Source organism: Equus quagga, chromosome 7, assembly GCF_021613505.1.
Source record: "Equus quagga isolate Etosha38 chromosome 7, UCLA_HA_Equagga_1.0, whole genome shotgun sequence".
NCBI lineage: Eukaryota > Metazoa > Chordata > Mammalia > Perissodactyla > Equidae > Equus > Equus quagga.
This window is the reverse complement of record NC_060273.1, coordinates 49,878,386-49,893,157: the sequence shown is the minus strand read 5'-3', so window position 1 is coordinate 49,893,157 and position 14,772 is coordinate 49,878,386. Positions and strand designations below refer to the sequence as shown.

General features: G+C 43.0%; 1 protein-coding gene and 1 long non-coding RNA gene across 4 annotated transcripts in view; one reads left to right on the top strand and one right to left on the bottom strand.

Moving 5' to 3' along the window:
• Window positions 1-5,828, top strand: part of CPEB4 (cytoplasmic polyadenylation element binding protein 4) — a 62,508-nt gene extending 56,680 nt beyond the window's left edge. For all 3 annotated transcript variants that reach the window (XM_046666008.1, XM_046666007.1, XM_046666006.1), the window contains one exon: window positions 1,410-5,828. In XM_046666008.1, the coding sequence (XP_046521964.1) occupies window positions 1,410-1,637 (228 nt within the window). In that variant the 3' untranslated portion in view covers window positions 1,638-5,828. The remainder of the gene's footprint in view (window positions 1-1,409) is intronic.
• Window positions 5,829-6,665: 837 nt separating this feature from the next.
• On the bottom strand, window positions 6,666-14,013 carry LOC124241773 (uncharacterized). Its single transcript, XR_006889321.1, has 3 exons — window positions 13,896-14,013; window positions 8,681-8,824; window positions 6,666-6,842 (listed from the first exon to the last, which is right to left on the bottom strand). It is a non-coding gene; the product is annotated as an uncharacterized LOC124241773 (long non-coding RNA).
• Between the last annotated feature and the right edge of the window lie 759 nt (window positions 14,014-14,772).

The window sequence follows — 14,772 nt, the reverse complement described above, 5'->3', positions numbered from 1 at the left end:
CATTATAAACATGGAGTAAGGGGGCAAGATTAGTTGCATAGTACGTTAACATGCCTCCTTGTGTTTTATTCACACTAAAAAATAGGTACATCTGAGTAATAGTCTCTCATGCCTCGCTGCTTCATCCCAACGTAGGTTTCAGAGCTGTAAGGTTAGTCGTTAGGAGTTCAGACTGAATTTGTACTCCTCTATGATCAGGTTCTTTGACCAGTGTTCATGCCAGTCTGTAGATGTCACGAATGGCCTCAGGGCCAGAAGCCTAGTGCTCTGGTTCTGTCTGCGCTTTCTGCCTTCCATGTCATTCTTTTGTTCACAGCTAACCTTTGTCAGGATTCCTTGTCAGAACTGGATGGCACCACTGGTAGTGATAACCTGGTGTAAGGGATTTCAACCATGAGTCTCTCCAAGACTAAAAATAAACAATTCTTTCCCCCGGTAAATTAATAGCCAGGTTATTTTGAATGCTCCAGAGGCTCAAGTGACAGGTTGGCCCATTGAACACTGGAACAGCCCCAGTTTCATAAATTCACGTCTGACTCTTAGGCTGAAGTAAACCATTCTTACTGACTGACAAAGAACAAAGCAAGGCTTTAGATTGTGAGTACCGTGCATCTCGTTTTTGCAGAGTTCCAGGTTTGTGGTTATAACCCAAGATGTGTTCACTGTAAATAGAAACCGTGACCCCAGGCATTATTACAACTCAGAAGCTTGTGACGCAGAAGTCAGGCGTCTTCCCTCTGGTTTGAATATTTTGTGGAACTGGGAAGCTCTTAGTTGGTTTTGCTTAATTTGTAATTCTGCATGTGACAAAAAGCCAGATCCTCTAATTGAAGCGATGATTTGTGTCTATGAAAACTCTCTGTGGGTTTAATCTCATACTGTTCTAGTCTAAGCAGTTGGCTTCACTTTATTATTTCTGGTGGAATCCTTTTTTCTTTTGAAAAGTGTTTAATAAGACAAAAATGTAAAGTGATGGGTATAAAAACCTTACCAGAGGGGGCCAGCCCGGTGGCGCAGCGGTTAAGTGCACACATTCCGCTTCAGCGGCCAAAGGTTCACTGGTTCCCGGGTGTGGACATGGCACTGCTTGGCACACCATGCTGTGGTAGGCGTCCCACGTATAAAGTAGAGGAAGATGGGCACGGATGTTAGCTCAGGGCCACTCTTCCTCAGTGAAAAGAGGAGGATTGGCAGCAGATGTTAGCTCAGGGCTAATCTTCCTCAAAAAAAAAACCTTACCAGATTCTTAAAAGATGGACTATCTTAGTTTCAGTAAAAGAATTATCAACCCTTCCTTTTGAGCACCTTGGCACAGATTCATTCACACAGTAGGTGGAAATGTACACACACAGTAGAGTTGCCCGGTCCATTCACTGAAAAATGTGAACTCCTTTTATTTTTGGTTGCAGGTGGAAGTTAAGCCATATGTCCTGGATGATCAGCTGTGTGATGAATGTCAGGGGGCCCGTTGTGGGGGAAAATTTGCTCCATTTTTCTGTGCTAATGTTACCTGTCTGCAGTATTACTGTGAATATTGCTGGGCTGCTATTCATTCTCGTGCTGGCAGGGAATTCCACAAGCCCCTGGTGAAGGAAGGCGGTGACCGTCCTCGACATATTTCATTCCGCTGGAACTAAAGGATAACTACAGTGCTCATTTTCAGGCCTCAGAATAAGTGCACTCTTCTGTTAATTCTGACCCCTTCTGCAACCTCTTCACGCTGGCATGTCCTTTTGTAGCAGTCTGTTAACTTAACAATAGTATAATGAAAAGAATGACCTATAATATAGGTGTTTTGTAGATTCTTGTGTCACTGAAAATATGTATGAACTCCTTTTTGGTATTGCCATAATGTTGCATGGAAGTTTTATTCTCTTGTTTTGCTGGAGACCAAGAGGATCCAAACTTCCTGCAACATTTTCTTAGAGGAGAGAGAGAACTATTAAAAGAGAAATGAAACAATAGAGTATTTTGGGTTTTTAATTAAATTATTGTTAATAATATAACATATAAGACTACTTTTATGAAAATAACCATGCAACAGTAACACTATCAGTCTATCCTGACCCAGTTTCTCCCCCAGGGAAGTGCTTTGGCCTTTTTCTTTTGTTCCCTTTCATCTTTTTTGCCTCTCTTTTTTCCATCCCCTTTTTATTCTTTCAACAGCAGTGGAGGAAGTTAACAATCATTAACAGGAAAGAGCATGTTAAAGCAAACACAAATGCACAAATGCATGAGCAAGATTGAAGCAGCATTATAACTAAGTCTAAGGGTTTAGAGGCTGAATATCATTTCATTGTGCCTCACAGTTACTACCACATCAGAAAAAAATTAGAAAAGTAGGCAGAAAAGTAGGCAGAGCTAGGTTTATTTTCTTTTACACGCTTTTTAAAATTTAGAATGTAAAAATTGGGTAAATGTACTACTGAGGGGAGTGCACTTATTTATTTTTAAACTTACTTATCTGGTCACAGCCCCAGGAAACCTACCAAAGCTAGAATTAACTGGTGGGAAAACTAGCATTTCCTCTCCTGAAGAACAAATGTATAAATTTTATTTTTGATGTTATATATAAACTCTATATCCTAATTTACTAACACTCATCAGGTGGTCAGCCTTTGCTCTCCATTTTGACGTTAAGAAAAACAACCCAGACCTAGAGATACCTCAAGGATATCATTGTTGATTTCGTGCTATAGTACACTTGTAGCCAGAACTGGAAGACAGACCCATATACAGATCGGCTGCTGATTGGCTTCCTTTCAGATTGAAAGTTCCTTTGGGTATCCTGTAATTTAGTTGTAACATAGAAAATGAAAAAAAGTTAAGTAGTTGCAAAGTGTTTTGCACTGTTGAACTAAGTAACTGTGTAAATCTGTGCAAAGGTACGTATGTTTATCTTACTCTTCCTATACAATAAAATAACATTACAGTTTCAGAACTTAGCATGGGACATAGTCAGTGTTTGAAGTGCCAACTTCATCAAGTAATGCATGCTTTATTATAAATAAAATTCTAGCTTTGAAAGGCGTTCTTATGTGTTGAACAGTATGCTTCAGGGGTAAATTTAAAATAGTCTCTTGAAGCCCTGGTCATGGAAGTAACTTTTATTTTAATCGACATTCTCTTATTAAATGCCCTATCCACCATTAAGAGGATTATCATCAGTGTGCAAAACTTTAAAGAAAATCGAATGGCAATCTTGCTAGTTGTGCTACCTAACAGTACCATCTCGGATCCTTCAAAACCAAAGACTTGCCCCAGCACAAGGGTGGGACCACCTGGCTGATGACCCCACTGACTCTTGAGGAGAAGCAGCCCTTTCTGTGTAAGTCAGGCTTTAATGAACTGCCTGTCTGTTCAGTTCCAAAGGTCAAAATGGAGGCATTTGCTGTCTGATTGTCAAACCTGGAAAGGGAGCTGCTTCTTTAAAGACTCCCCTGCAAATGTTGAAAGCAGTCATGCGAACGAACGGAGGGTGCTCTTGTGTAGCTGGTCAGGGACTTTTTTTTCTTTTCTCCTGAACTACATAATTCTAATTGGAATATTCATTTGCCTCTTTTTCATTCTTTTCGATGCTTGTAGGTGGCTTGGGGTGTGCTATTGTGCTGTTCCTACTCAGTAAACAGGTGTGATGAGTTAACAAGAAATAACACTGTTTGAGAACTAGCTTTGAATAATAATTTTTCCCTTTGTACATGACCTGCTGAATTTCGGTACAGTGTTTTTGTAGCTAACTTATTTTGTCATGCACATAATGTATATTTGTTATGCACTACTTTTGTATATCTTGTTTTTCCAACAGTGAACATTTTTAGGCACACTTTTCACTGACGGGATATCTCTTTATGCAATACCTCAATTTTTCATATTGCAAAGAGTAGCTTTTTGTACTTTTATTACTGAGAGATCTTCATATACTTCATTTTTTAATATAAATAATTTTAATAAATTTTATTTTCTTATATTCTGCTTTTTATACATTTCAGTGCTCTGCATACATTTTAAATTATGAATGTTGTGCACTGGCAATGCTATTTTAGAGTCTGCAGAGAAGAGAAAGCATGTTGCTTAAACATCCTTCCCCAACACCAGCTATTGGTGTACCTATAATTTAAGAAATAGTCTATGTAAAGTCACAAATTAATGAAAAAAATTCGCATGAAAATGACAGATAACACTGTAGTTCCTAAAAAAAAAGAAATTAAATGCATAAGCATAGGGTGATGAAATTTAAAATAACAAAATTGTCTACAGCTTCTTACTAAGTTTTTAAAATTATTCATAACGCAGACATTTTTGGTGAATGTTTAGCCATTTTTAATATTAATAAATTGCTGTTAAGTGTTTGATTCAGAGATGTCTGCTCTTTTAAATTATATATAAAGAAAAAAAAATTAGCCTGCCGTGGGACAGGTGTGTAATGTTAGTATGCATGACTAATGTAAGAAATTGTTATTCTACTAATATTTACTTGTGATTGTGTGACAAGCGTGTTTACAGATTATTTGGTTACACTTCAATTTACAGGGCATAAACAATTATTATCTATTACTCTGAACTTTATTGATTACATGTCCTTCAGATTACATGGGATTGTAGTTGGGAGTTACCATGTAACTCAAAACATAATTAACATGTAACTAGTTTACAGATTTTAGGGTATCACTTCAATTTACCAAGCATGTAGTTCTAGCGCACTAGCATGGCACCAGCCATGTACTTACAATGTAGTTACAGAGTAATTACATGGTTATTTTTGCAATGTAAAATAAAGTGTTTCTGATTATTTTCTATGTAAAGGAGCCCTTCTCCTTCCCCCCCTGGTCCCCACGCTTTGGTATAATATATATACTTCTCCATACACAGACCTCTGCAGAATGCAAATAAAACTTGCAGTGAATGAATTTCGCATTTTCTGAGAGTGCTGTTGGAAAGACTTGATAACGCACCCCTTTTGTGTTGAAGAGTTGAATCTTCTGTTAAAAGGTGATTTAAAACTTGAATGTGATGAATTGTGGCAAGTTAACTTCAAGTTATGTGCAATACTTATTTCAAACTTTTGAAAGATCTTTGCAGTGTAATTCTTTGTTTTTAATTGCAGACATTTAAAAATGTCATTTTCTACTGTTAAGAGTAATCCTCTTTCTTGCTGGTGTTTCTAAAGAAAAGAATCAGAAATCAATCTTTCTACTAATGTAAATTTGAGATTATTTTTAAAAATGGAATAAAAGAGGTTTTGGTCATTTGCTTTATTTTATTATCTTATTTTAAAGCTACTGTGATTGATAGCATTGTAAGAATTGGGACAATATTGTATTCAACTGTTTTATTTTTTATATTTTTAAAATTTAAAGTATAATTAGTTTTTATAATTTTCATCAGATTTTTGTTATATTTTTTGGAAGTGAAACTTTTAGCAAGTGGGTGTCTAGTTTTTACTAATCCCTAATGTGTTTTTTTTTCCAGTGTATTGCTCATATTATCAGAAGGAAAAGTTATTTAAGTATGTCAGTTAATTGTACTACTTGGCTGAATTTCCATATAGTTTTTACTGTGTATGGGGAGGTTGTAGTATTTATTATAGCATTTTAAATAAGGGTAATTCATTTTTTATTAAAGTCATTTTCACGTTAAGTTCCTATTTTTGTATGTTCTACTCTTAAGTTATATAACACAGTTCCTTTTTTAAAAGAGTTCATTTGTTGAAGTGCTAGTGGAAAATTAATGTTATTAAATAGTTTGCAAATGACTATTTATACCAGTATGCATATAATTTTTAAATATTTGTAATGTGAGATGTTGAATGAATAAAACTTTTAACTCAGCTTTCTTTTAATATACTTATTTATTTTCAACATAAGTAGATTATGCTTCCATGATTGGGAATATAACATTGAAAAAATATTAGGAATATTCTCCTGGGCCAGGGCAGAACAAACCGGTATGGAAAGACGTCGAGTCATGTAAGTGCCGGTAGCAAGTGTGCCTTGCTCACGTAAGCCCCCAGATCGTCAGGCTCTGCTTGTCTTTGCCCTGCACCGCTGGTTCGCATGCTGCCCTGCAGACATGGTTGATTTGTAGCCTTCAGTAAGTGTGCGAGGCCCAGGTCCAGGGCCCAAGCGCTCAGTCACCTGCATAAGGCCAAATATCCAATAAAAGGGAACAAATGCTTATTTAATAGGGAAGGTCAATATTTGGGAGGTTTAGTTTTGGGTCTTTGTCAGTGAAGAGCCTTGATTTTGGGCCAGTCAACAAGAGCATCTTGGTTAAAAGTCTCCCTTGACATTCAACCCCCAGTTCTTCCCTGGATCCTGACATCACAGGATGTGGCCTCTGGGATGATAATCTTTATAGCAGGTGAAGTGAAAGTATTATCTTTGATTTGGTCCGTTAATCGTGTGGACTACTGTGTACTATGATGTATTAGTATTTGTATTTTAAATTGCATGTTCAAACTTTTAACCTAAGGATTATTATAATATAGATATCCCATTTTGTTAGATTTAATTTCTGCTCTTTCTTACCTCGAGTGTAGTATTCTTAAGACTAGAAGAAGCAGTTCTTGCCCTGAGACAAATGGACTGTCGAGGTCTTTTGCTTCTAAACTGTCTTTTCCAACGTGCAACTCTTCCAAGTAAAGTGGTTCCTGAGGGTATGGCTGAACCAGCAGTGCTCAGGATCCCCCAGAAGGGTATAGAACCTTTGGCTGGCAATAGCCAAAACTTCTGTTCAGTGTTCAGTGAAGGGCCTCTGAGGAAGCCCCAGGGATACTGGAGATGTGAGTGGCATCTGCCTGCCACCTCTGTAATACCCCTGGGCATTCTGGGATGGTTTCACCACTGAGGAGAAAGAAGAAGAAAGACATGAGTAGATTTGTTTTCTTCATTTCAGGAAATATTTATTTACAACTGTATCTTGAAATAATACTCTTAGTGTTTAAATCACAGTATAGTGAATCTGGAAAGAGTGGGAAAGGCTGTCTGGGCTGCATTTCCTAATTCACTGGCACTTCACCTAAATCCTCCCAGAAAGGAAAGCTCTCTACCCTGTTCTGAACCATCCTTAACAATCAAGTTATTTCAAACCTCTTTTGGTAATGGGTTCATATCCACACCCGGTTCAGAAGGAAAATAAGGAATTTTTTTAGTTTTTTTTTTTTTTAAGCTTAAGAAATACTCCCTTAAAGTCTGATCAAAAGTCTGGGGGAAAGTAAATTCCTGATTTTAAAAATTAAAGAACAATGAAGATGTCAATGAAGTGAGTTAAAAACATTTAAAGGGTAATTTTTTTCCCCCTGAAGTATGTAATGAGAGTAATAAACAAGAAACTCTAATATTTATTTCCCAAATTATGATCTTCAAAGCACTAAGTCCTTACCACAAGAAAAGGACAAAAAATAAAAAATTCTGCCATTAAGTAAGCTTAGAAACTAAGGCACCCTGTGCCCTGGGAAGTCAAGATAGGAATTAGCTGATTAAGGCTTTGAGAAGTTCCACAGTGAAGAAGCCTATTGACTTTGTTGGAAGTGTTTTACCCCCTAAATGTCTTTGACTCTAAACTGTTTACAGGTAACACAGGATTCCATGAACAGACGGTGGGATACGTACACTGCTCTATTTTAGTATGTTTACCGGGGTCAGGAAGCCTGAGAACCCCACTTTGTTTTTGGTCTGCAAGGTTCTTGGTCCCTCCTTAGTCATACCTGGGTCTGTTGCCATTGTCTCCATTTAACTTTACTGGGGTTCTACGTAGTTGCCTAGCTTCTAATCCCTGTCCCATTTTCAGTTCAGCTCCTTAATTCCCTTCTTCCTCTACTCTACTCCCACCCCGGAAGCAAAAAAGAAAAGTTGCTCCGCCAAATGAACCATCTCCTTGCAAAGCTATTTTGATGAAGCTCCTCACTGGCTCAGATCAGCCCTTACTTCTCACGAGTGCCACAAATACCATTTCACACAAGCAGCCTGTGCTTTGAATCTGCCATTCCATAATAACATTCTATTTTTCCAATAATTCATATCATTTCCCTCCTACAAAAATTTTCCTTTGCAAATATCCTCCAGCAGCAGCCCCCCCCCCCATGCTCTGAGAATAGGGACCACAGACTTTGAATAACTCTAAGAATTCAGAAAATGAACATTTCTGCCCTCCTGTGAACTCTTTATCCAGCAGTACCAGTTCAGCCTCTCTTACTAGAGAACGTTTTGATTTGGCGTGCCTCAGTCTTGTTGGGATATTTTAAGTTTGAATCTTATGCTAGTCAAATTGGGTGTTGTTGGCTGGCTGGAAAAAGTGTCTTTGTGATTCAGTGTGGTTACCAGGGTTGGAAAAGGACAGTTTGTCTCAAGGAAGTTAAAAATGAAGAGCAGCCTCCAAATCCGGTGTGTGCGCAAGCCGCCAGTGTTTTCTATTGCACACGATCTGATTAAGTGTCAGTGAAAAATCGCTTGTGGGTGGATGGGGGGTGGAGCGTGGTGAATCAGTGAATACAAATGCCAAGAGCTAAGCCCGAGCTTGCTTTATCCTTTTCATTGAAGTTCTATTTCAGTAAGCAGGCCTTCGATACCATAAAAATGTCAATGTGATCAAGCAAATGTCACCATTTCAAACAGATCATTTTCAACTCTTCTCCCACCCCCAGCCCCCAACACCAAAAGAGAGAGAAAAAAAACAAACATACCCAGGAACGAACCTGCCAGAACTCAGTAAAGGCAACAGGGCATTTAAGATTTATTCTGAAATAATTTCCCCAGGAAGAGAACTGGTGGCAATGTGAATCCGTGAAGCTGCAGGCAAGGCCTCAGGCGGGGTCCAGGCAGCTACCCTGTGTGAACAGATGCAGGTGTAACTCCCCTCTCAGATCTGGGGGAACAGTGCAGCGGCCCCAGGTGTGTTTGAAGAGTGGATTCCAAAGACCGCCTGCGGGAGGTGTGTGGAATGGCCCCCATGTCTCAGGGGACTCAGCTCTCCTGACTCTGCAATGACGGAACAGCTTGGTTGTGGAAGAGGAAACTAGTAACTGCTGACCACCTGTGGGGTGTCAGGCACTTACATACACTAGCATGGTTCACACCCCGGCCGTGCTGACCAGAATGTGGAACCATCTCATGGAGCCATTGGGTGACTTGCAAGGCCACCCAGCGAGCATGGGGGAGAGCCTGGATTCCAATCCCCAGCCACCAAATCCCACATTTTTCCCCTTTAAACGTCACTGCCACTAGAATAGCAATGGACAGGATTTAAAAAAAAGTTAGGTTTTGTTTTTAAAACAGAAGTTTCATTCCTAAACGTAATCTGGGTGCAAAGTATCATATTTGAAAGTATAGAATAGGATGATGAAACAGAATTTGCTAGAGAGAGTGTGAGTTTTGATTGTGAGTCGTAAAGTGAGGCCACCTGCTCCCTAAGAGCTGACTCTTGGCTAAAGGATTCGCTCAGGGTCATAGAGTTGGGTAGCAGAGGCCAGGGAAGGAGGCCAGATGGAAACTCTTCAGTGGGTCACGCCCGGTGGCTCAGGTCTACCTCCGCAGCTCTCATCTGCCTTATTGGCCTCCCGTGAACGTGTGTCTGTGGTTCAGTGGCCAGACTGGGGCATACATTTCCAGGAGTAGGGGCAAGGGAGTTGACATGTCATTTTTATTCACTTTCAGGAACTATGGGCTTCTTAGTGCATATCCTTTCTCTTTGACTTCACCACCAGGGAAAGACACATATCAGTTTGGGGCAGCAAACAAGGAAAAAGGAGGGTCCTTTTCTCTAGTACTGTGAACCCCCAAATTCCAGGAACACAAACAGTTCTGGGAGTGAGAAGAAGAACTGCATGGATGGAGTGCTTACTTAGTGCCGGGCACTGTGCTCGATAGGCTTCTCGCCTTTCAACCACACCACACCCCATGAGATAGGTACTGTTCATACGGGCATGTTAAGGTGGCCAAGGTTCCGAGAGGTTAACCAATCTGCAAAGTCAGGATTCAAACCCAGGCACACAGAATCGAGGTCCTGTTTCACCTCACCCCTTAGGAGGTTCCAACCAAAGACGGAGAAATTTCATTAAAATTTCATTTTCCCCCTGCATTGACTAAGAAATCACCAAGAAGATATTCTGAAAGGATACCTACCATTTTACAAACCCATAAAAAAATCATTTCCCTTTACTTTGTTGACAAGGATGGATTTTTTCTCCCCCTAAAGATTGGCACCTGAGCTAACAACCGTTGCCAATCTTCCTTTCTTTGTTTCTGCTTTTACTCTCCAAATCCCCCCAGTGCATAGTTGTATATTTTAGTTGTGGGTCCTTCTAGTGTGGCATATGGGACGCCGCCTCAACGTGGCCTGACGAGCGGTGCCATGTCTGCGTCCAGGATCCGAACCAGCGAAACCCTGGGCCGCCGCATCTGACCGCGCGAACTTAACCACTCGGCCATGGGGCCAGCCCCAACAAGGATGGTTTTAACAATAATGTGAGAGCTGTTTTTTGTGGTAGTTATGTTGTCTCCTAAATTGTCAGAGAACAAGAAGTGTCCCAACCAACCAAAATCACGTGCGTGCCAAGAAAGGATATCCAGGGAACTAGGTGGATGGATGGATGGAGGATGGATGGATGGATGGAGGGAGGATGGATGGATGGAGGATGGATGGATGGAGGATGGATGGATGGATGGATGGAGGATGGATGGATGGATGGAGGATGGATGGATGGAGGATGGACAGATAGGTGGACAGGTGGATGAGTGGGTGGAGAGGTAGATAGGTAGGCAGACAGACAGATGGATTTAGATACATATATACATCTGTCCATCAGGGTTTTTTTTTAAGATTCAAGGAAAATCCCACCAAGGAGAAGGGATTTTACTTCTTTCTATAGAACTATAATTGAACAACACATTCTATATAGAAATCAAGCCTCTTCCTTCTCCCGCATCTCATCCTTTGAGACTCTGCACAGTCTCTGTAACTCACAAAAATCTCCCGGAAACCGAAGGAGCAGGGAGAGGCTTTCTCACTGATGAGTATTCCTGGTGAATTTTTAAACAGCGCTTAGATATTCTGCTTCTGGACTGAGATGTCAAAAGCATTAAAATAGATTTCTTCAGAGAATTTATGTTCCTGATTTTATATATATATATTTAAAAAAAGAAAGAGAAGACGTGTTTGCCGCTTTTAGAGCACCGGAGCTCTGGAATGCAAGCTCTGCTCCTTGCCGCAGCCTGAACAGCTGGTCCTCAACAGATGTGATGCTGCAGAGCCTGGAAGAACCAACTTAGAATGTTTGAACATAGATTTGCAGCAAAACATCCCTCCAAGGGAGAATACTGTCATCAGCAACTTCCTTTTTCGTTACCACCAAAGAATTCAAATCTAACAAAGACCCAACACGAAATTCTAAAATTGGAAAGGATGCAAATGGGGATTCAGTCCCCTAAGGTGTCCTACTTACGTCAGGATCCGCATCAGGATCCACAGCCCTCCCCGAGGGGTATCAGAGGGTAGGGAGAAGGAGGGTGGGTTAAGAGGGAGAGTAGGAGGAATGGGAAGGACGGGGAGGGAAGGGAAGTGGAACTCAATTATCAAATGCAATTTTGTGTCCAGGAACCAATAGCACCTCCCTCCACACCCCCGCTCCCCCCCTCCACGCCATAACCGAGGACACGGCAGAGGACACAGCCTTGCACACGCCTGATCAGTTTCCTCTCTCCCCCAAGGCAAGGCCGTTTTGCAGTGATGCCGTAGTCACCCACGAGGGGGGAGAACTGGAATCCTGTTTGGCTTCCATTATACTTATTTTATATTATATTTTCCTTTGAACTACATACGGAGAGTGGAGCTGCATAATCTTCGGATATTGGGGTCTGCACGGTTGTTTTAATCTGTTTCTGACAGCAGTTAGCTCGCCTCTAGCAAAGTAAGCACTCAACCCATGTTAACTATTATTAGTAGTGTCGTAATACCGTAGTTGCTGCTATTACGATTATCTATGCACTCACAAAGTGCCGGGCCCTGCGCTGGCCTGTGGGCAGGAGCGTGCGGAGGAGCCGCAGCGCAGCACGTGGGAACGCTCTGCTCCTCCTCCCAGCCCGTTTCCCTCTGCGCATCCTCAGGGCTGCGCCACCTTCAGCCTGAGTTGCCGGGGCGACTGGCAGAGAAAGCTCGAGACTGCAGGCTGCGCGCCCGCGGCTGCAGCGCCCGCCCGGGCCTCGCTCTGTTTCTTTCCGCCTTAGGAACAGCGTTCCCGCCACGATGGGGAACATACACGGCAGCACAGGGGGTTGAGACTGTATTATTTGAACGCAATTTGAACTCAAACTCCAAAGGAATGTGTCCTGGGACCCTGGTTTCCTGGAGCCTTTTAGATGAGCCGAGAATCATTCTCTCTAGGGAAAGTAGCAGGAAAAGGAGGGTGGGGGCCAGAAATCAGGCCTCATGTCTCTCTGCTGACAGCCCAGTTATGCTGTCTGAGGAAATAGGATTTTCAATTCCTCAGTGATTTCCGCTCTGCCCTTATAAATGGTGGACCCAGGCACGGGGTGGGCTAGCAGAGGCAGCTTGGGTTTGGCAGTTACGCGAAGCTGGGCTCATACCCAAAGACAGGGGTTGATGAGGATTTTTAGGCTGGTTGCTTTTAAAACTGCAGGTGAGAAGCAGGCTCCAAGGAGCAGAGTTTCCTTGCCCTTTGTTGGGAGGCATTTACATTTGTGGGGGAAACCCGCATCTGTGGGGATTCCTCCCTCTCTGTGCCAGGAAGAAGGGAGATGACCTTATCTCTAGAAACTCTTAATCAATGCCAAAGGCAAGAACTTAAGTTGGTTGCTGTCTGGCAACCTCATGTAACTGATTTAGGGTAGTGGCTTCTTGCCTTTACTTAATCCGATTTGATTCTTATCTAAAAGTTGTGGGACCACCCAGTGGCCAGTGCAGGTGCACTGATACCGTTTTAACTTTTTTACGGGTTCTTTCCTTTGTCTTGTAAAGAGATGGCTCACATACCTATGCCTTAAATTTAGCCTTACTCTCCACCTATGTTGGGAGCAGCAGCAGCTCTGACTGCCCGTGTGTCCTCTCCCCATGCAGCAGCTCTGACTGCCCGTGGGTCCTGTCCCCATGCTATTCCACACTATTCTCTAAATAAAAGAGCACTACTGCCAGATCTTGAGAGTCCAAGAAATCTTTCTTTCGACTCCTCGGCTCACCGACCCCGCATCAGGGTCACTGGGGTCAGGGACATGTCTCTGGGGTGAGACCCCCAGGATTTCTGCCGCTTTTCCACCTCTGGCCGAGCGACTTTGGCCACATTAGGTAAACCTCCAGTATCGGTCAGAAAGGGCAAATAACATCTCCACCCATCGTTGGGCTGAGGTAGACCTGAGGCAATCACAAGGAAAGCAGTCAAACAGTAACCACTAGGGACTCTCACTATCATGACCATTCTGGTCCCACGGCAGCCATTGCTGGCTGGGACTCCTTGGAAAGGTTCTTCCCTCTCTGAGATGTTCCATACACCCTCTAACCCATCCCGCCACCTCCGCACAGAGGGGACAGTGACACACCTCCCAGAACTGGGGCGAGGATCAAATCAGGTGAAGGCCCAGCCCCCTGCCCGCCCGCTGCCACAGGGCCCCCTCACCGTCACCTCGCTGCTGCCACCCTCACCTGTGGCAAGGTGCAACAGAGATCTGACTTTGCAAGTGCCTGTGGAACCCTCCCACAGCTTCCCCTGGCCCTGGGGATAAACTCTGGTTTGCTTTCCATGCCCCCAGGTCCTGCATGCTCTGGCCCTGGACCCCGCCCCAACCTCCTCTCCCCTTCCTCTCCCTCTGTCTGGAGCTCCAGCAGCTCTGCTGGCCCTCTCTCTGTTCCTCTCATGCAAGCCCCCTTTTCCTGGGGCGGGGTTTTCTCACCCGCTGTTTCCTCTGTGAGAAATTATCTGCCTGTCCTGCTCCACCTCTCCCCTCCTTCAACTCAGAACAGAGCTGGCTCCTCTTCAGCCTTCAGGACTTAGTCATCACCTCCTCCAAGACAACTTCTGGATCATTCTTTCTAGAGCTCACTGCCACCGTCATCACACTTTGTTTGTTATCAGAAGCACTCCTCTGACTAGCACTTATTACAATGTGTAATTATCGCTACATATCATTTGTTTATCTGATTTTTTTTTGAGGGGGGAGAAGACAAATATTATCTCATTCATATTTGTGTCCTCAGGACTTGTCATGTGCCTTGCACATGATAAGTGCTTAATAAATATTTGCTGAATGGGTGACTCACAGGATCCTGATGTTAGTTCTCTTTCCTATGCCTGCTCTCAAAACTGCCACCAAGAGGATTGCTGTGCTTCTGGATTGCTGACAGCTCAGGGGCCCCGAGGCTCAGGTATTTCACAAGCGAAATAGAGATCGGAATGCTGATAAAGGCAGCTCAGGCTTCCAGTGCTAACTTCACGAGGTCACCTGGGGATATTGCTCAAAGGCGGGTCCTATCAGCACCGCTCGCTCGCTCGGGGCCTGAGACTCTGGTCTCCAGCCAGTTCTCCTGTGAACATGATTCCTGCCACTTCTCAGACTACACGGGACGAGTAAGAACTTAGTCCCTGTAAAAGCCATGGATTTGTGAAACTCGGAGTCAAGGGTGGGATGAGTGTGGGTGCTGGAGAGCTGAACCTGGCCAGGGTGTGGGTGCACCTTCCGAACTGGAAGGTGCTGGACCCTGGCCCCAGGTCCAGGGAGGGAGGGAACAAAGAGCTGGCTCCTCTGACGCCAAAGCAGACCAGCCAGGTGG